The following is a 21,007-nucleotide window of genomic DNA, read 5'->3' on the forward strand; positions in this document are numbered from 1 at the left end:
GAGGCTACGGGGAAAAGTGGAATTTGCAAGGTACGACTCAGAATATCCAATGTGCCCTCAGCTACTTTTCTATAGGCACATACAATATTTTACGCAGACCAGGTGCGGTGGTGGCTCATTGGCTATGGCATGGGGTCGACGACTCCCAGCTGCGTTCCGACGAGGGACGTGTGCAAACGCACTGGTGTACCGTGCTTTAAGTGCTCACCAAGGGACACCAGTAGGCCAAAATCAATACGAAGTCCTACACCATGGTGTCCCTCACAGCTCACTATGCAGTTTCGAGACATTAACCCTACAATTAAAATGGCTCAGTGGTTAGAGTTTCGATGCTGAGCTCAAGTTCACGAGTTCAATCCAAACTGTGGCAGCCACATTACGATGGGGGCAAAACGCAAAAATGCATATGTAGTTCGATTTAAGTGCATGTTAAGGAACCCCAGATGGTCTAAATATCGAGTACCCCACTACAGCGTGCCTCATAATCAGATCGTGGTTCTGGCACATAAACCCCCAGAATTCAGTTTTTTTTTTAAGGTTTTGCTCTCTTTGATTCAGATGGTAATTCAAGACATCAAAGTACAATTCAATTGGGTTCAACACCATGTCTTGAAAGAGTAATGTCTGGTGCCGGTACTACTATCACCACAGCAGTCCTCCAGTCATTCAAGGGCAGTGTGCATCATGGGAAAAAAATTGGCCTCAGGAATGGGGGCAACGTATGCAAGCACAGATATTGAATATGTAAGCAGCATTAGCTGCTTGTGCTAGCAATCAGATCAGCATGGCTTATTTGGAGCACATCTAGCCAAGTATTCAAAGTGTAAATGAATAAAGAAGGGGGCGGGGGAAGGTATGAGTCAATTATTTTCAAGCACATTTCAGGGAACATGCTTCACAAAGGACACTAAACAAATGTCTCGTTCTGAAAAATTTTTAATATCGTACACATTTTTTCTTTTTTTTCTTTCATTAACAAGGTTCACGAATATGGCTTCTCACGTCTTGGGTCGGAGTGCACATTTCCAATGCAAAACGTGAATAGTGTCTCAGCCAAAACACGTCAAGCTTCAATTTCATAGCAATTTGTTAACTGTACATAGTGTTTACCCCATAACAAAAACAGCGCGCGACTCGGGCATGACAATGCACACAGGCTGCACAGAGACCCCTATGTATAACTGAGTTTTTGTTTTCTATACAGAAAGTCACCAAAAAAGAAAAAATGCTAACCACATACACCAAAAGCTGTTGATAATGCCATAAAAAAATGTTTGCCTAGCATGGATTTTGAACTTTTCACTTGCTCCGTGACGAACCACCGCTGCTATTAGTAGTATGGCATTAAAATACTGTGCTGCAAGCTTTACAGAACAAAAGTATGAAATATGGCCATTGTGACGAGCGTTCATTTCACAAGTACACCAACAACACTGACAAAACGTTTAACAAAAAGTTGCAGATTCTTCTCACTGCAAAACAGCTTTTCACACCTCTGCTATCCAAGCTCCAAGAGTGCAGAACCAACGTAAAAAATTCCCCTAAACCGCTGAAATTTCGCAGGTGAACACAGACTGAAACACTCTGACAACCTTTGCCACCAAACCAAAGTTCTCCGAGAACAGAAGCAGCACAAACATTTTATCGTTTACTCATCATCTGCTTTTTGAGCGAGGGGAGAGTAAAATGAAGAGGCTCGGGACAATGTGTGCCGTCCCTCCCCATCTTTCAAAAGTGTCAGAGCCGAGTCTCGCCACTGCTCGTCACTGCCAGGCAGAACTGACTCGTATAGAAATAACGCGCATAGCTATGTACATAATGCTAAAGTGGCTGGTGGCATGACACAGTCTTCCTTCCCCGTCCCCCTCTGGTTTTTTGTTTTTTTTTCAGTTTCTTTTGAGTCCCTTGTTGTCCGCACGCGCAACACCCCACTTCGGGTCTTCTTGTGCGCGCGGCGGCCGCAGTCACTTGGCGCTGAATGTCAGCACATACTTCACGGTGTACGCGAATGCGGCAAAGCCGACGATGACGAAAATGTTGGCTAGGGTGCTGCCCAACAGGCCGTACCCTTGGTCGCCCAGGCTGCTGCCCGTTATGCTGCGCTCGGCCAGGTACGCATTCTGTGCCTCCACCTCCGTTTTCCTCTTCTGTATCTGCTCCTTCATTTCCTGCACCAACATTGAGATCAACGATATCACCCTCTCAGAATTTCAGTTCAAACTGAAACACCGTGTAAACCGGAATATAGGCTGAATAGGTATATAGGTCAACCCCTTGCCCTGAAGTGAAAAAAAAAACAAAAAAAAAAAACAAGGAAATCGCCGAAGCGCATTTATTTTCCAAACGGCACTGCAGCTTTGCAGCAAAGTGACTGCATTGTCACTGTCAGTGAGCGTGCACGAAGGTTCTCCACAAAGTCCGCAAGTGCGTCCTCAAGCTGTAGATGCACAGCACGACACCCACGAAATGACGTTTTACGTAGGTTGCATGCCAACAGCTTTCCATTTTGTGCCCCCAAGTATTGCATGCTTTTCAATAATGCCAAATTAACGTTGAGCTGCCATGCTGCCATTCGCTTCGACGAAGTCTACAACTTTTACCTTGAGCGCCACTGAAAGCTGTCTCCATGTGCCGCTTCTCAGTGCTCACAAGACAAACAAAAAAAAAAAATGCCAGCTGTCGCATTTGGCTATGGATTTGGCTATGTGGTTTGCCAACATCCATGCTGTAGGATGCCAGACGACTTACATTGTGCTAAGGACAGCTATAAAACAAAATGTGACTTTAGACTGCCGCTCTTCATGAAAATATTTCGACTTATATTCTAGTTTATATGGTAGACTACAATCTTGGTAAAAAGAAATCACCTAAACAGAACAGCAGCTTGGGGAGGAGAGGACATTTCGGGGATGGGGAACAAGTGTGTAATGGGAGACATTTCGTGTTGGGTCGGTAAGGGCGATTTGCTTGTTGGGGCCCCGCAGCCAAGTTCGATAATCACGAAAGCCATACATTGCCAGCATTACACCATCAAAACACCAGGGAAACAAGCATGTTGCGATCGGCTCTCTACCTTACCAGCACAGGTGTTTGGTTGCAAAAGGCAATGAAAGTCTGCCCAAACAGTTCATTGAAACTGTTTTATTGCGTGACAGTGCATTCTCTAGCTTTACGGTTGATTCGTTTTGTATTAAAGGGGAACATTGGTCCTGTAAACAAAAAATTCAAAAAAAAAATATGTTTTCATTTTTATTATTTTTCTAATCCCCATACCAGGGTGCGACCTGTTAGCAAAAAACTAGCTCAAAATGACACATCGTTGAGGAAGAAAACTGTATTTGTCCAATGAAATGTTCAGTTTTGCCCATGAAAGTGCTGACATGACCCATTTTGTGTCATTCGCCATTCCAAAACAGTCTATCATAGCCGGGCCATCTCGGTCTTGTTTGAAAGAGCATGTTTACAGTTTGCGTTCCTGCCAAAACGAGCCTTCAATGCTGCTTCAGAAGGAAACTACCTGGTTTTGTAGCATAAAATGCCATTTTTGCACTCTCTGTAATTGTTTGCACTTTTCTCAAAAAATTATTTTTACAAGTCTAAACTTTTGGGAGCAGCACTGTGTCACTGTTACTCATCCAGTCCTCTTGATTTCTTTTTTGCCTGAATGCTAGAGAATCAGAGAGTGAACAAAAGCTATGATATAGTGTTTTAGGACACTGAAACATTTTGAAATCTTGTAGAAATCACCAATAAAAATTTACATTTGCTAAGTAGCCAACTCTAGAATTTCATAACTTCAGCTAAAATACAGATATAAACATTAAAATGCAAACTTGCACTTTTTGGACATTCAGGCAGATACCTGCTTAATTTTAGCTCTCTTGGTGCAGTACATTTTTTACAAGTCTCATCCCAAATTGATAACACATAAATAATGGGAACTTTTCTTTTTTTTTTTGGATTGACTTGGAAAAAACTAACTGCCTATTTCAAATCAGTACACAAGGTTCAATATTTTCTGAAAATATCACGTGTCTAGAGTCAATAACAAAGGTGTCTTTATCCGGGACCCATGTCCCCTCGGCAGGGAAAAAAAAAAGGATAATTAAGCAGAACCACAGTTTTTTCCAACTCCTGGTAAACGGAACTAGAGATACAGACAAACCTCAGTGTAACAAACACAGATATAACAAATTCTTGTGTATAACGAAGTAAATCTAACATGTCTCTTGCCGATATCAGCGTGTAACAAATTTATATTATAACGAATATAGGATATAAAGAAAGTACTTTTGCATTATCGGTGTTTCGACAGTATGTTACCAAAAGACAGCATTGAATCACCAATCTCAGCAGCCTTGCTGTTCGCACCTTTCCTTTTTGGGTTTTCTCACAAGTTCTCAATGTTCTCACCAAGGTAGCCTTTGTTGGTGCCCTAGTAAACGTGCTGTTAGCTTAGTCAGTGGCTGTATGCAAATAGAAACTTTTCTTCTTTGTAATTTACTATTCTGCCCTGTAATCAGATTTGCTACATTCATTATCTGCCGCTGGCAATACAGATGTATGTGCCCCTTTCCAAAGGGCATCTCATGCACCTTTCAGTTCGATCTCTCAGTAAATGGTACTCCTGATAAATGCAGCTTCTTTCCCTGGTCTCTTGACTTTTTTTTAAAGAAAGTCCAGCGTAAATCAGTAACTGAAAAACAAGAAATTGCACAGGCAATGATAAATTTAAAAATGCGGGCCCGAAGTACCCTTGTGTTGTCTTTCCTTGTGCCGTCATTGAGCACTCTTCCAAATACATTAATACAGTGTAGACCGCTTACAACGTAAGTCGCCGGAGTCGCGAATATCTGCACTATAAGCGGTACCGCACTATAACCAAAACAACGATTTTCAAGCCCTGCACGTATGCAAACATGTAGACCAAGCATGTAGACACGCTTTGTACTATCGCGCGCACATCGCGATTACGTTTTCGCCAGTGAGCTGGCGCAAACATAATCGCGATGTAGCCGGTGCTCTTTAAGTTCGACAGCTTTGCATCGAGCCAAAACGAAACAACTGTTTGCCGCAACCGCTGCGAAAAAAACCGTGACCGCTATCGACGCGATCATGAACGGCGACTTTATGGTGTTGCATTCAGGCACGCGCCCGACGCATGCACCGAGTCGTCCAGTCGCAGCAACAACTGGCCGTCGAAACCGCGCTCGCTATCTATGCGATCATCGATTGCGACTACGCAGTTTTCGAGGCACGCGGCCGACTCGCGTACCGAGTAAAAACGAAACTACTGTTTGCCGCAACCGCTGCGGAGAAAACCGCGGCCGCTATCGACGCGATCGTGGATGACGACTACGCAGTTACGAAAGCCCACGGCCAATGCGGTGTTATGCGCAGCGGTAAACGCAAGAATACAGGCTTTAAAGACACAAACAGGCTCGAAGCGTTCTGGCGTTGCTGTCATTCACGTATGATTTCAAGTGATGGCTGTGGCGATGCGGACTCCACCACTTCGTTTCGGTTGGACGCTGGCGCCATTCTTGCTCTTTTGCGTCGCACATTTGCGGCGCTCCTCGACATCCGAAAGTAGTCCGAATTAACCGATGTGCAACCAAATAAGTCCGAATTAACGAGAGTTTGATTACATTGAATAATGCACACGCCGGCCGAGAGCATGCACCTTGTTGAGAAGTGTGCTCGCTGCGGCCCTTGTCGGCGAGATTTTCCCGCGGAAGCCGCATTATAACCGGTATTTCGTCTCATGCGGCTGCACTGTAAGCGGTATGCGTATACATGGAGTGCTATCGCAAAATTAACGGGAGTCTGAAAAGACCGTACTATATCCGGTCCTGCACTATAAACGGTCGCGTTATAAGTGGTCTATACTGTATTACACTTGTGGAGTTGCAGTGAACAGGATGAAAATAACATTGAAATAGTTTCTCGCGCTGAAAGGGGCTTTGCAAGACCTTTTTTGTGGAAATTGTGGAATGTGCCTTGTATATCAAAAATGTGTCTTCCTTTAGCTAAAGAAAGTACAAGAAGAAGCACATTGACACAAACCATTTCATTCGCCTTTCCCGAAACATTTTCACACTCACTATCTACATGGCTTCAAACTGCAGAAGCCATACAAGTGCTTAAGCAAGCAAACCATTGTAGATTACTACAAGCGAGAGCTTTCAATATTGCTATGTTTCAACTGCATTGCAATCATCATCAGCATTTAGCACACGACTTGCCCAATAATGCCTAGTTTTCTTAGCTCACAAGTTTTTGATTCAGCGCACATGAGTACAATCAAACCCGAATATATCGAACCCAGATATAATGGATTATTGGGCATCCTATTGTGATCCCCATCAGATTCGATATATCCGGATTCAACTCGTGCTGAACAACTGCAACAATTAAGGTTCTGTACCCAATCACCACACACTTCCTCTTACCTCAACCAGGTCTGGAAACAGCTCGCAAAACATTTCATCTTTCAAGTTGAACTCTAGGCTCTCCCTTGCAAGCTGCCTCTTCTGCAATACGAAAAAAGGAATTGCAGGCGATTTCATCAGGTGTCATTATGCCATGCACCATTACAAATAAGCTGCGCTCTCTGACCATACCAATAGGGACAGGAGGCTGGCCAACTTACTTCCCTGTCGGTAGTGTCAATACTTCCCAATGTGGGGTTTTTTTCCACCTGCAAACATAGAAAGATGCAAGTCATCCACGGGCTGAAAAGTAAACACAAAACAAATTCCACCTAGTTGACTTAAAACAATTTTTTTTTTTTGCTCTGCATTGAAGCATTTCTTTTCTGCTAGTTAAGTTTGAGGGAATTTGTGCTTCCATTGGTCATTCAGGATTAGTTCTCTCTGGGGTGCAATGGCCTTTCTGCACTATTGAAACACCGATTCGACCAAAATTTTAGAATGCGTGAACTAAGTGGTCATTAGGTAGATTCGGGCTGCACATGACAACCTCCACTGCGAAAACAGCGAGGAGCTCCATTTCGTTTTCCTCTGGTACATTTCAATTTTAGAAGTCCAATAGCTCGTTTAAGGATTCAGGTTAAGCACTCCATAATTACCAGTAAAATATTCCATTACCTCTTCAGGCGCAGAGCCCACATTTATGGACGCAACTTGGTTTTACACTTCTATCCAGTGGCGGCACAGAAAAAGCAATGACATTGAATTTTAATAACTGAACTCCCTGCACAGTCTATGTGACTTCACTTCAATGTGCTGCATGCTGCTGAAGGTGTGACCATGTTCGACATGACGCATTCTGGCAGCAATGATGAAAGAACAACTTTTCTTATCTCATTATTCACGCAACCAGTAATTAAATTTTACATGAGCTTCGAGCATGTGATTCAGTTCTTGTCATGAAAAAAATGCAATATGACTGGCTACACAATTAATAGATATTTAATTACTCTTCAATTATGACGACTAACTAGAAGATGCGACACCCTACTGCCTTGTCTCCCTTGAGTGCCTTGGAATAAGTTGTCTAAATGTCACACATTTATCGATAGCCCATGACAATTCGAGCCTGAAGGGGACAAGGTCATCGACACTACTGCTAAATGCGTTCCAAGTTGGTGCCTTTCTTTACCATGAAGCTTAGCAGGCCTGTCAGGATGGTGGCGACAGACCACGCAGGGTTCCAGCTGTCTGGATGGAAGTCCGAGATGCTGAGGCAGAGGCGTGTGTTGCACTTGAACCGGCCACTGGGGGTGATCATCAAGATGCTGGGCGGCTTGAAGGGGAATTCGGCCGGGAACATGAGCTTCCCGTGGTAGATTCCATCTGCACAACAGTGCAGCACCAACATGATTTCCTAGGGTCTTGAGCAACCAACCCAACTTTACAACAAGGTCCAGTTACAAGACTGTGTCATGGGGAAGATGCTTGCAGCCTATGCAAGCTGCCAACTTCTACAGATTCACAATTACAGGCAGCACAAAAAAGAGACACTTTCGTGGTATCTATTTGAGTACTATGTCCAAACAAGACAGGATGATGGAGACTTGAAGTGATCAACAATGGTCAAACGAGGGACGTCTGACGCTGGAGCCAACATTTTGACAATGGGAATGAGTTGCACTGAAAAAGCAAAATGCAGGCGAAAATGTGCACCCACATAAAGAAGCAAACACCGAAGACTTCTGAAAATTGGAGGCAAGGTAAGGGGTGATCAGGGTCATGTGCAGGTAAACTTACAACCATGGGAGTGACTTAAGTACAATGTAAAGTGTCAGTTTTTGCACTGCTTGCCCATGCTTATTTAAAGGTTGTATCAAAGCACCACAAAAGAACTACGTGCTTTCAGGCAGAAAGCTTATATGAAGAGCGTAACATGCCTTCAAGAACATGATGGCAGAATTTAAAAGTTGCAAATGTCAAAACTGTAACAATTACGACGTGCCTTGGCGTTTGTTGGGAGTTCAAAGACTTGCCACAAAGAGCTATTCAGTGTATTAAGTTGACAATTTGTAGGGCTAGTGTGTGTGTGCTTGGATGAACAAGCTAGCAAGGTATCAATGTCGTGGAGCAATTAGTGTAGGTCACTATAAATCAACAAAGTGTCATGGAAGCATCATTTTGAGTAGAGACTAACCAAATTAAAATCATTTTAAGTTGTCTGCATAATTTAACACCTAGAGATTCATAGGTAAAACATTGCACATGTATAGTTCAGACCCTCTAAACATCAAATTGCATGTTAAAGCTGCGCTTTGGAATTTGAAAATGCTAATTTAGAAGTGTTTATTGCAAGAGGGGACACTTTCAAGGTTATTATGCCAGAAAAGCAGCAGCAATGTGAAAGTGACTTCACTATTTGGAAAATAACCGGGTGTGACCCAAAGATCAATCCAGCATTCTGTAAAGTATTCAAGCAACAGTGTTTTGAATGCTACCATCGCGTGCCATGAAGATCACACAAAACAGCAGCGGGGAGGCCAGTTGCACTAACGGCTTCACTGAATACTGAGTTGTGATTTTGCAAAATGACACAAGTTTATCTATCTTCTTTTTCTTTCTTTTGTTTTATTTTACATTCTGAACATAAGAACACAGGTAAATAATTGATTGGAGAACGTTCATAAGGCATGCTTAGTAAAACATTCTAAATGCTTACATTCAGGTGGGTGAATGTCAATTGGCACCACTAAAAGATAGCACAAACAACCCTGTAGCTACTAACGCAACCAGGTATTGTGTGTATCTGGTTCTCTACCTGTTCTGGTCATCAGAAAGTTTTTAATTAGTAAATTTCTTACGAATAACCGGGTTGCTGGAAAGGTATATGGCAGCAACAACATTGGTAGCGACATCTGATAATGCAGAATCTAATGAGAGATCATACAAAGCTAATACTGCCGTGACATACATGTACTACATAACTGCTCGTGTAAAGCAACAAAAGCAACATAACTGCTAACATGCAGTACTTTTATTATTTTGCTTCGCCGGTAACTCAGACACGACACAAAAATTATTCCAGTGCATTGCAGTTGCACAACACACCACACTATGTCACTACCGGCTTTTGCTACAGCCGTGGAAACTTGGTAATCCGCATATGCTAAGAAGTTTATGGACAAACTTAAACTCCCTATTAGCTGTCCAAACCAGGGTTCGTACAGAACATTTGACTCAAAATTCAAGGATTTCAAGGAACTGATGGCCAACATTCAAGGAGGGGGGAAACAAACCTTATCTTTACACATACACTGAAAGATAGTGAAATCTTTCTTCTTCTGCACCTAAGCAGCTACTGAGTTGCTCACACACTTCAAGCTCTTCAGGCCTTCAGTTAACTTTCCCACTTTAATGACATCAATTGACTTCTGACATGATGGTTAGTATAGTGTCCGAGACTTCAGGCAAGGATACTCATCGTGTTTAAGCCAACTGGCTGAAGCTCACTTTGTGCCAGGCAATTCAAGAGTCTAGGGCTCAAAAATTTAGCCATTGAGGCTTTGGTGTGAATTAGCGAAACAACAAAATAGTGGCACAGTCTGGTCGCTTGATCTGGCTTTGTCTAGCTCCAGGATGGCAACACTGACTTCACTGTTGGCTGTGAACAAGCCACAGTGCAATCGTTTAGAGACACCCTCAAAAGAAAAAAAAAAAACAAAGAAAACTTGTGCAAATTACGCGTTCAAGACTACAAGAAGATTCGCGCTTATATATAAGAACTTCAACGCACTAAATGAAACTCAAATGCTGCCATCTTCTAAATAAACATGCGAGACAAGCACCGCCTTGGACATACCCTTACATAATACGTCGCAGAGAAAAGAAATCTGTAGAGTATACCATTACTAAAATCGATCCGCGCAACCCGTTTCTAAGGTGCGGTACTCTCTACGTGCGTGCGGGAAAAACCATCCAGCGATTTCTAAAATCAGCTGAAGCAGTCTGCAGTATAACCAGTATTTAACTTGATACAGCGTTATTTTCAGAACTCGCGAAATCCGAAAAGAAAGTCTTAGTCAAACGGAAACTCACGCGAACTATCGACATATCTCTGTGAAAAAACCAATGACGCTATCCTTTCTCGAGCGTTCAGCTGTCACGTTTTCCGGAAAGCAAACATCAAATTAACTCGAAAATTTATCTGCCTCTACCACGATCAGAAGAGACCAACACTGCCCTCTGCTTAACAGAACGTTCCTAAAACTCAATGTTGTTCCAAAGTATCCTCAGAAAAATGAATAATAATGAATGCAACTTACCAAACCTGCCTTGAAAGAAAAGCAAATATCTAAGAATTTTCCCCCCGATAAACAGTGTCCATGGCATAGCCCCTATGCAGATTTTGTTACCTTGAATGGTCAAAAGTTCCAAGGAATTCAAGGAGCATGCTTTTTTTTCTTCAACGATTCTCAAGGATTTCAAGGTGTATGGGCCCTTGTCTAAACACAACAAGGATGTATCTTCTTGATACGTACAAGCCATCATTCTGTTCTAAGTCACATTTTGTTTGACTTCAGATAATTAAGACAAATAGGTTGCTTCTAGTAGTTTGAACGAATGCGAGTTCGCTATAATTGGTGCTTCGAACTCCAAGGTCAAATTCAGGGAGGTTTTACGGAGATGAATGTGTCCTGGTGCCCCCCATCTGAACATGACTGAATTAAATAATCAAAAATGACTAATCTCGAAAAAACAGAAATCAATTGTAAAAACAGCAGAGAACCAGCACTCTTTTCAACGTTCCGACTTCTACCTTGGAATGCAAAAAGAAAGTACATTAAGCCAGGGTAACAGGAGAACAAATGGCAGAGGTAGGACCACGCATCAGGGTGCATTACACTATGTCAGTAAGCAAAGGAGGCAAAATGAGCTTACCTTCGTACGGTGTGTTCTCTGGCCCTCGTACAACATAATGCCTGGAATAGAAGATGAGTAGCTAAAGAAATGAGAGCTTTTGTGACCAAATTTGCTGCCAAGCTCTCAACAGCAACATGATATGCTCAGTTATAAAACTGGACAGAAATTACCAGAGGATGATTCTTAAGCAAGCAATAGCTTCACAGTAGACCTGTTGAGAAAATAAATTCTGGGGACACTCATTGGTTAACTGTCATAGTTAATGTGAAGAGGTGTAAGTCACTAGTATCAGGATTGTCTCAGCTTTGCCTCTGGGATTGGCTCAGTTTACTTAACCAGACAGCCATCCAAGCAAAGTGTGTATGTGCGAGTGTATGAAGGGGGAGGGGTGGGATAAGCCAAATAAAGCTTTACTTATACTTTAATGAAAAGCACTGAGGCATTGCGTGTATCTCCATGGAGGGTTGACACCGACCAATTTATTAACCGGACGTTTCAACACGATTCAGTCTTAAAAATACATCACCGCAAATTTTCCACTAAAGATGACAATTCTGAGAAACCGACATCACGGCAAACGTTGACGCGGTTGTCTTTCGACAAGTGTCGACATGCGGTGCATCTTGACTGAGTCGCGTAAAGATACACAAACTCGTGGAACGTGTCGGACTTTCAAAAATTAATTTACCTGCTGCAAAGTCCTTCCATGACTACAATATGTAAAACGTACTTACCACTCGAGGATGTTGGATGGCAGGGGGTGAGCTATGATGTAGGGTACCGGATCCCTGACGAGCCGCAGATAATCTTGGCGAAGTCTTTGAGCGGCCGTGTTGTACTTTTTGTTCATCCCAGCTGTCGCGACCTGCGTAGGCCGAGTAACAGCCATTTGAAATGCAGGACTTGTGCGGAGTAGCGAAGAACGCTTTGTCTCTCCAACAAACAGGGGTGGCGCGATCGGTTCATTTAGCTTTCACACGAAGCATCGAACAGAAACATTCGCGCGCTCTAGGCGGGTAAAATTAGACGCCAGTAAGGCAAGGCTCGTGCATTAAATTTCCTGATCACTCCGCGCCTCACAAGTAGCTAAACGGCACGAATTCGGTGGCATATCCTTATTGTTGTCAGAAAAGGCGACCTCGGGAAGGTGCCGAAGGTGCACAATTAACAATCGCGACACCGAGGAACGTGACCTAGCTTAATCAATGACGTCAAAAGCGTTTCCCTTTTAAACTTCCGCTCTGGCACACCCGGAACGCGCGATGTCGCAACAAACAAATATCTCAGTAATCCGTGCGAAGGCTAAACGGGGCCAAAGAGAAAACATGCACTGCCATACCTAGCAATTTGTACGAAGTAGCTGAACCTTAGGTGAAAGCAGACGTCACTGAACACTGCGTCCAACGCTGGCACGGTGCGTAAGTCTACACATCGAAGATGTTTTCGCGTTGCCGTAGATCTGAGAACAAACGATTTACACGTCATGAAGTTTGACAAATGCACAGCAGCAGAAACGCAGCACACAGTACGCCATGTTCGGTAGCAGTCATAGAAAAGGCGGTATTGCAAGGACGCCAGCAGAATTGGATGATAATAAAAATACCAATATCACATGTAGATTAAACACAGTTTCATATATATTTTTGCTAATAAATTTATTTTTGTTTGAACAGTTAAAGTGTTTAATACTTTGATATCATTCTTCACGGATATCTTATTTTGTGTGCCTATCGCCTTTTCAAGATCATCAAGATGGCTGCGATTGTGGACGGTTTTAAATGTTGTAAACTACGAAGGCAAAATAATGTTTGTGGCCGCCGAAGTCCTTTTCGATTTCATTTCCGCGTGAATAACGTAATTATCGTGAAAATATACAAACACAGGTCATAAGACTCAAGCGCATTGGTAAAACACGAGTTGAATCCGGTTGAGTCTACTCACAAATTCCAGCCCGCATCACGATTATGCTGTCTACTCCGAAAAAATCAAATTTATTCCCTTTCAAAACGCGCGCGCACCAGTACTTCAGTCTCTTTAGACCCTTTTGGTTCTTCTTTGGGATCTCCTGCGGTTTCCTAGTATGGTGGTGCTTCCACGAAAGGCCATTAGGCCACAGTCCCTTGAGCACGGACTTCAAAGTGACTCTTCCGGAACGGGCTTTCGTCTTCGTAGCAGTGTTATCGTATCAACAGAATGACGCGCTACGTGACGCCGCGCGCCGCACATGGCTCAAGTTCTCGACTGGTGCCACCGTCCACCGGTTCTTTGTGGGCTCCCTCGGTGTCCCGGACGAGCGACGGATCGCCCTGGAACGGGAAGCTCGCGCCCATGGCGACTTGATTCTCCTCGAAAACGTACCGGACGCCTTCAGTAATCGGACATTCAAACTGCTGCAAGCGTATCTCTGGGTGTTCTCGAACTACAAGTCCTCATACGTGGTCAAGCTGAACGACAACTCGTTCGCGAGGGTAGACGTCATCGCTAGGGAGCTGGAACACGTTTGGGTGAGGAGCTTCCGCAAACCGTTGATGTGCTGGGGATTCTTCGCTGGTTACGCGCCGGTATCGCACAGCGGCCCATGGGCTGAGCCGGCTTGGTTTCTTAGCGACCGTTATCTACCGTATGCGTGCGGTGGCGGCTACGTCCTCTCCTGGTACACGGTTGTCTACATCGGCTACAACTGGAAGCTCCTGGAGCTGTACGCCAACGACGACGTCGCGTTGGGCGTCTGGTTGGCTCCGCTGTTGATGAATAGGACACACGACCGCCGCTTCGACACCGAGCACGAGTCCCGAGGCTGCTTCAACTCTTACCTGGTGACGCACCAAGAGACGGTGCTCACGATGGAAGAGAAGTACAAGAGCCTGGTGGAACAGGGCGTGCTATGCAAACAGGAGGTGCAGCTCAGGATGTCGTACGTGTATGACGAAAACGCTCGGCTGTCCCGGTGCTGCGTCCGAAACATCAGCGACATACGGATGCCAAGAGTGAAAGAAAAGGAAAGGCAGTGAGGGTTAACCAGGTCGCAACTTGTTTGCTACCCTACAGGAATGCCAAGGCAAGGCATTGACTTTGGCACCTGAGAGAAATCTTCAGAGACCGTGCACACCTTTAGTATGATGTCTTCTGTGGGAAGGAACTGCGGCTGATCTCACACTCACTCTGACCAGCGCTACACTGATAACAGCAGTGTTGTATGTGGCTGCTCAGGGAAGGCAGTAGCCATGGCACTCAAGAGACATTTTGGAAACCATGCACATCTTCAAGATGGCGTCTTCTGTGGAAATGGGGTGTACTTGAGAATTGGGGGGGGGGGTCATTAGTATGCGGCTATATAGATCACTTTAATCAGTGCTAAATTCACATCAGCGAGATATGGCAATTGAGTCATGCCCTGCGGGAGCCATTTCAGAGGCATCACGGTCTGGAAAACAGCATCCACTGTGGGGAAAAGGTACAGCAGAAGGTGTCATGAATGAGTTACTATGGAGCTTGCCCAGCCCAGTGACTAGCAGCATCACTGACATGTCTTTGCTTTGGCAAAGTAGTCAGCGATTGCAGTCTCTGAAATATATTTGAAAATGGATTTACTTGCAGTGTTTGGCTGCATTTAAGATATTTGTGATATAAATACTGTACTGGGTAGCATTGTGGTGACAGTTTGTAGCTGCCTGTGCTACTAAGCTTGCATATTCAGAGGTACGTACAAGTTGATTGGGTACCTTCTCAGCAGTATGGGTTCATATCAGCAAAGGGACACTTTAGAGACTGTACAGCAGTGGCATCAACTGAATGTCGCATGATGGTAGCTGCCTCTTGGACACTGTTTTCTATGGCATTATTAGTTTGCAAAGGAGTTCCTTTACTACCGTGCATTGTACCAATCTCAACTGTCACCCAGATGTGCACAGGCTGCCTCAGCCTAGTACAAGTGGACATCACAAAAAGTCATCTACATCAGAGAAGTACCTCTGTTAAAACTACCTAGTCATTTCGCACACTTCTTGCTTGACTTGTTAGTCACACCCTCTGTCATAAGTGCCCAGCTCACCGAGTATATAGCTACGGTATGTTTTCACATAACCATTGGATCAGGCAGCAGTTTACCCAGTGCTGTTCTATGTAGGAAAGTTTCTCTTGGGGGATTTTTAGTAAAACATCCATCGTGAGCAGCATGAAAACATTCGAAGTCTACTTGTGGCTTGCGATAAGCACTGTCTATGAACTGATAGTTTATTCAGGAAAACATGCTAATATGCAAAAACGAGATTTAGTACAAAGGAAAAGCCGCTAAGGTCACATGAACAAAAAGGATCAAGAGCAGTCAATGAAAGTCAAAGTTTTTGCTTAAAATTTGAGTGAAAATGGAAATTTCATGCAGTTGCAGGGAAGGGTTACAAATTCTGAAAAGAAGGAAACTGCACTAATGAAGGACGTTGCTGTAAAGTCATAGTCCAATTTCTTTGAATAGGGAAAAAGATATTCATTTCACTTGGGCGGCATATGTTCGAATACTGGATAGTAGTTATATGTTTATTTATTTATCCATGGGAGTGCATGGAGGGGACTGTGACAATAGTAACTAATGGACTCTCATTGCCTTCTACCAGCATGTTGTAACTGAAGGAGGTAATGCACATAGCTACAGTGGAGTAATCCATTAAAAGTTGGCAATGCCAGTCCACTTGTGTTAATGAACTGCATCTGCACATGGCCATGTGTGAACATTGCATGTTACCTTTCTTTGACAAACCATGCAAATACAGATGTAAAATTTCTTATTTTACAAAATAGACTACAAAATGAAATATTAGTCTAGATTTGCATGCAAGGGATCGGCAGTATGCATCGCAGCTACAAAAAACTCGTAGACACAAACACAGTCAGTGTGGTCTGTGTAAGAGCAGACACAAGAAGCAATAGACAAAATGAACAAAACTGCAAAATTATGATCTTAAAAATCTACAAGAAAATTAAATCCCCAAACTTGGTAATTTTCTGCCCAAGAAGAAAATTGCTAAACACAGTAACGAACTTTGAATGAAAACAGCGTAACTAACATTAGCCATGTATTAACTAGCTCAACAGAAAACTCTTGATAGCCTGGGACATCACTCTGTGAGCTGTGAGACCATGATACTTCACTGAGCAGTATGATTAATGTTCTTCCATGTGCAAGCCAAAAATGAACAAAATATATGCCTTTTTAGGCGGAAGGCTTTTTCTTTTTTCATTATAGTTTTTTGAAAGCCATGTTTTCATACTTAGCAGCCTTTGGTTGCACTCCTACAGCGTCAGTCTTGTGCATTTTTGTTCCCTGAATTGTTTTACTTTTGGTATTTATATTGTAATATAGGCAGCCTTTTCTTATTTCACCTTTACTTAATCTGCATAAATGTGCAAAAGTCATGTAGAGCAAGCCATGACATTGACATTGGAGGCTTTCATCAGTGACGTAGCCAGAAATTTTTTTCAAGGCTGGCGGGGGGGGGGGGGTCATACACTTGATTGGAGGTGGGGAAGGTGAGGAGGGAGGGGCTAGACAGGCCGCAATGCGGCTTACAGAAATTTTGGGGGAGGGGGGGGGGGAACATGCCTGGTGCAACCCCCCCCCCTCCCTGGCTACACGACTGTACTTCATGTACAATACAGAACAATCAAGAGAACAAATATTTATGTGCCAGCTGTCTTCAGAAGTGCATTGTGTCATACACTTGTCTTTTGTTGCACGCAAGAAGATTGTTCAGAATTTAGTTTCTTTTTGTTCTTTTTTAAACTTTTTGATATACAAGGGAGGATGTGCCAACAGGGGTGACAAAAGAATTCTGGAACTTGCGTTGTAGAAAAAAAATACTCTCAGCCTATCAAATATGTTAACATAGGTATAATCATTAAAAGGCTTTTTTATTTGAACACTGCCAACGAATGTTTGTTACAAGTACACTTTAGAACTCTGCATGTGTGTCTGCATCAAGGTGTTTATGCAACACTGTACTTATGCAGGAAACGACCAAATCTGCAATCATATGCATGTCATGGCACAAGTGATTATGATGTTTCAAGGACAGGGGAAGCCTTGCCACCAAGACTTGCGCCCCAGTGTTTGCTATTCGCTTCTCAGAACCTTCAACATCATATCTGCAAGCAACTGGGCTGTTAAGCTTTTGCTCACAAAAAATTATGTGATCACCAGTAACTGAGTTTGCAAGCTTTAGGTGGTGCTGGCTATGTCTATGTGAGAGTGCTGTTTACGCGCCTCAGTAGCTTAGAGGCTATGGCATTGCACAGCTGAGCTTGAAGTCGCGAGTTCAAATGGCTGCATTTTGATGGGGGCGAACTGTAGTAACACTCGTGTACTTGAACTTGGGAGCATGTTAAAGAACCCCAAGGGGTCAAAATTAATTCAGGTTTCCCACTACAACTGTGCTTCATCATCCTATCCTGGCTTTGGCATGTAAACATGAAATTGTGCTTTGAACTTAGGACACGCCAAGGGAACGTAATGACGTGCTGTGCCAGGTGACTGGAAACAGTGTTTCAGGTAAATTGTGTATAAGTGGTACGAGCGCTTCCGTGAGGGTAGGGACAGCGTGAAAACACTTGCAACGGCCAGGTAGGCCCGTGACGTCGTGCACCGATGAAAAATCGAGAAAATTCGACAGCTCTTGACAAAGATTGTCGAATGACAGTTCAGATGTTGGTGGTGGCCACAGTAGTGTCGTATGGTACAGCTTATGCAATTATATTCCTGCAAACAAATCATGAAATAAATAATTCACCATATTTATTGATCACAGGTTGTATATCATTACTTGTGTTGGATTTAATTCACTTTTTTTTTTATCTTATTGATTCAAGCTAGGGGTTATGTGCAATCTCGGCAGTCCGGCATGGAATACAACCGCACTATACTCGCAGACAACTTTCTGTGAGATAAAGGGAAAGCTACGAGGGCAGAGCTACTGCACATGTGTTACCGTGCCAAGTAATCGGGCAGCATTTGACAATGTTTTTGGTTTCTCGGAGCATATACTGAATCGGTATAGCTAACGTGTAATGGTTTCGCATTTGTTCAGATGTGGAAGAGAAAAGCAGAAAAATAACTCAAATTTAACACTCGGTCGTGTGTTTTGTCTTATTTTGCTATTGTAAATAAGGTAGCATGTATGTTTTCTTTTCCCCAGCCTAAACAAACGTGGATTGAAATGTGGGACATTTCTTTAGAAGCGCTGGTCACTTGTGCACGCTTTCTCTTCATAGTTTTCCGTTCATTGCCTCAGAAAGTTGTCCGTGAGTACAGGAAGCTGTAAGTGTAAATGTCTGTACTCGGCTACTACCATTCCTAGAGGTGCCCGATGCAAGCTGAGCTAGCTTTTTCTGAATACTTCTCAATGCAGTGGACATGTCCTGGCCTATCCTCACTGCGAAGAATCTGCCTTGCTGGGCTACAGAGCTCAGTCGTCACACTCAATGACTGGATCCTTCCTAGAGGGACCCCTCAACACCGCGAAGCTATATATGACAGCTTGCTCACCTACCTTATAAGAAGCGAAACCATTAACTTAATCTAGGCACCTCACCGGAAAAACCACTGGGGTTGCCTTTTCATACATGTACAAGTTTCTATTTTTTTATGATTTAATAAACATATTTCTCTCTCTCTCTCTCTCAATGCAGTGGCCAGAGCTTCATTATGGGTTGCCTTCCGCTCACGTACTATTCACATGCACAACCTCCTAATAAAGCCCAGTCACCATAAACTTACATTTTACATCTCCATTAGTGTTTTTTTTTTTTTTTTTTTCCTTAGCTTGATGGAGAGTGCCATGAACCTAATATGAGACTCTGAGAGAATCTTGACAGATTATTACCATATTTGTCTTGTATATGGCCCTTTCATCACTGTGCACTCTATACAGTCTAACAGAATATGTCCAATCGATTCTGCAGAGCTATAGAGTTGTCAGAACAGGGGCTTGCAGTTTGACCAGGGCGGTAGAGGAAGAACTCGATTCTTGTTTGATTACCTTCAATCAACTCGCTTCCTCTCAAAACTCTAGCTGTTATTCGGAATATGTACATCAAATAAAATGCCAGCAGTGAAATCAAGACCCATGTATTCGGACAAGCAGGACTGAAAAACGAAATTAAGATTGCAAGTGGTGGTTCAATTTTATTTTTGTTTTTCATTGCCTTCTGTCCTCCTCCCAGGGCTTTTCTCTAACCCCTCCCTTGCAGACTGGCATGCAGGCAAATAGTTCTACGCAAGCAAACCTATATGTTGGCAGAGCTCCTGTTTTCTATTAAAGCGAATAGCTTACTTTGGCGCTTTCACCTGTTTTCGTTGTGTTTTGTACCGCCAATGCAAAGGGTACGTCCTCTTGCGCAACCGAGTTGCAGGGCACGTTTGTCACAGAACGCCATCTTGTATAGCTTCTCAAGTTGCACGTGCTGTCGCACGCGACCTCTGGGGCGTCTTAACCTACTCAGACCCAAAGCCCGCTGAAGGGCATAACTTTTGAAGCCTGTTCTTATTGCCGACTCGTATAATATGAATGTTAAAACACCAATTTTTCTTTGAATACCCCGGTTAAATACTGGAGGCAGTATCTCCATGTAAATGGAGACCGTAACCATATCCTTATTATTCTTGTCACTAAAACTGTTTTTATTGGCCAAAAGACATAGATGAAAATCTGAAATCACATGGTATGTTGACTTGTTGATGCTGCATCCTATATTTTTGTGTCAACTCGCAGTAATCGAGAAGTACTTGATGGTTGCTTTTGTCGTCTGTGCCGACACACTGGCCTAGACTGGATCAATGGGAATTTTCACAAAAGCTTACAGCAGTATTGTGCCTAAACCACTTTCACACAATTCCGCTTGCCTCAGACTTTAAATCGGGGTTGCATAATTACCTACTCGTAGTTGAGCTAATTCTGAAAAATAATAAAAGCAGTGTACCCAATTGGGTACTGTGGGACTGAATGGAGCGCTCGGGAAGTACAGCCCAGTACATCGTCGTACAGCTTTCTTCTCCCGCCGCCTAGCGGTCTCCCCCTGTGGCGGCTGCTGGAAAGGAAGTTGGCAGTCGCCTTCCAGGCCAGCGCTCACCAACTATCTCAAAAGAAGCGTGTCGTTGCGCGGCTACCAGGAGTGGCTGCAGCGGCCGACCCATTCGTCAGGACTGACCCATCGGTCTTCACAGATGGATCAGTCCTGGCGGACAGATTGGCCGCTGCAGCCGGCACCATTCCGGCTAGGGCAGTCAACAGACAATGCCGGATTCCCCTTGCTGCAAGCTCCACCGCGGCAGAACTAGCGGGGCTGCGCCGCCGACGTCCGGGCTGAGGGTCCTCTTGAGCAACCGGTGGCAGTGCTCTGCGACTCGAAGCCAGCGCTCCAGAGCCTCACCAACCACCGACGATCACGGCTTACGTGGGCATTTTATTTGAGTTCATACCACTACAGCCAGACAGTTCATTGGAAAACAGCCGCATATTAACAGCAGACAAAAAGTCTTGCGGAAGGACTGAACAAGGTGCGCTCCGACATGTTAGCAATCTACATCAACGTTAAACGCATATATATTAGGACCATAAAGCACTTTATTTGTGGCAAAAATATTTATGGGACCTGTAGGTTTTCCTATT

General features: G+C 43.7%; 2 protein-coding genes across 2 annotated transcripts; one reads left to right on the forward strand and one right to left on the reverse strand.

Annotated features, from left to right (window-relative positions):
• Positions 1 to 920: 920 nt before the first annotated feature.
• Positions 921 to 12,882, reverse strand: LOC119446464 (ubiquitin-conjugating enzyme E2 J2). The gene is made up of 7 exons (XM_037710898.2): positions 12,691 to 12,882; positions 12,086 to 12,216; positions 11,370 to 11,410; positions 7,624 to 7,817; positions 6,653 to 6,700; positions 6,453 to 6,533; positions 921 to 2,168 (listed from the first exon to the last, which is right to left on the reverse strand). Exons 2-7 carry the CDS (start codon positions 12,199 to 12,201, stop codon positions 1,965 to 1,967), a joined length of 684 nt encoding a protein of 227 aa, XP_037566826.1. The 5' UTR covers positions 12,202 to 12,216; positions 12,691 to 12,882; the 3' UTR covers positions 921 to 1,964.
• Positions 12,883 to 13,007: 125 nt separating this feature from the next.
• On the forward strand, positions 13,008 to 18,886 carry LOC119446463 (beta-1,3-galactosyltransferase 6-like). The gene is made up of 2 exons (XM_037710897.2): positions 13,008 to 14,805; positions 18,749 to 18,886. Exon 1 carries the CDS (start codon positions 13,316 to 13,318, stop codon positions 14,360 to 14,362), a length of 1,047 nt encoding a protein of 348 aa, XP_037566825.1. The 5' UTR covers positions 13,008 to 13,315; the 3' UTR covers positions 14,363 to 14,805; positions 18,749 to 18,886.
• The last annotated feature ends 2,121 nt before the right edge of the window (positions 18,887 to 21,007 follow it).

The sequence above is a fragment of the Dermacentor silvarum genome, chromosome 3, assembly GCF_013339745.2.
Source record: "Dermacentor silvarum isolate Dsil-2018 chromosome 3, BIME_Dsil_1.4, whole genome shotgun sequence".
Taxonomy (NCBI): domain Eukaryota; kingdom Metazoa; phylum Arthropoda; class Arachnida; order Ixodida; family Ixodidae; genus Dermacentor; species Dermacentor silvarum.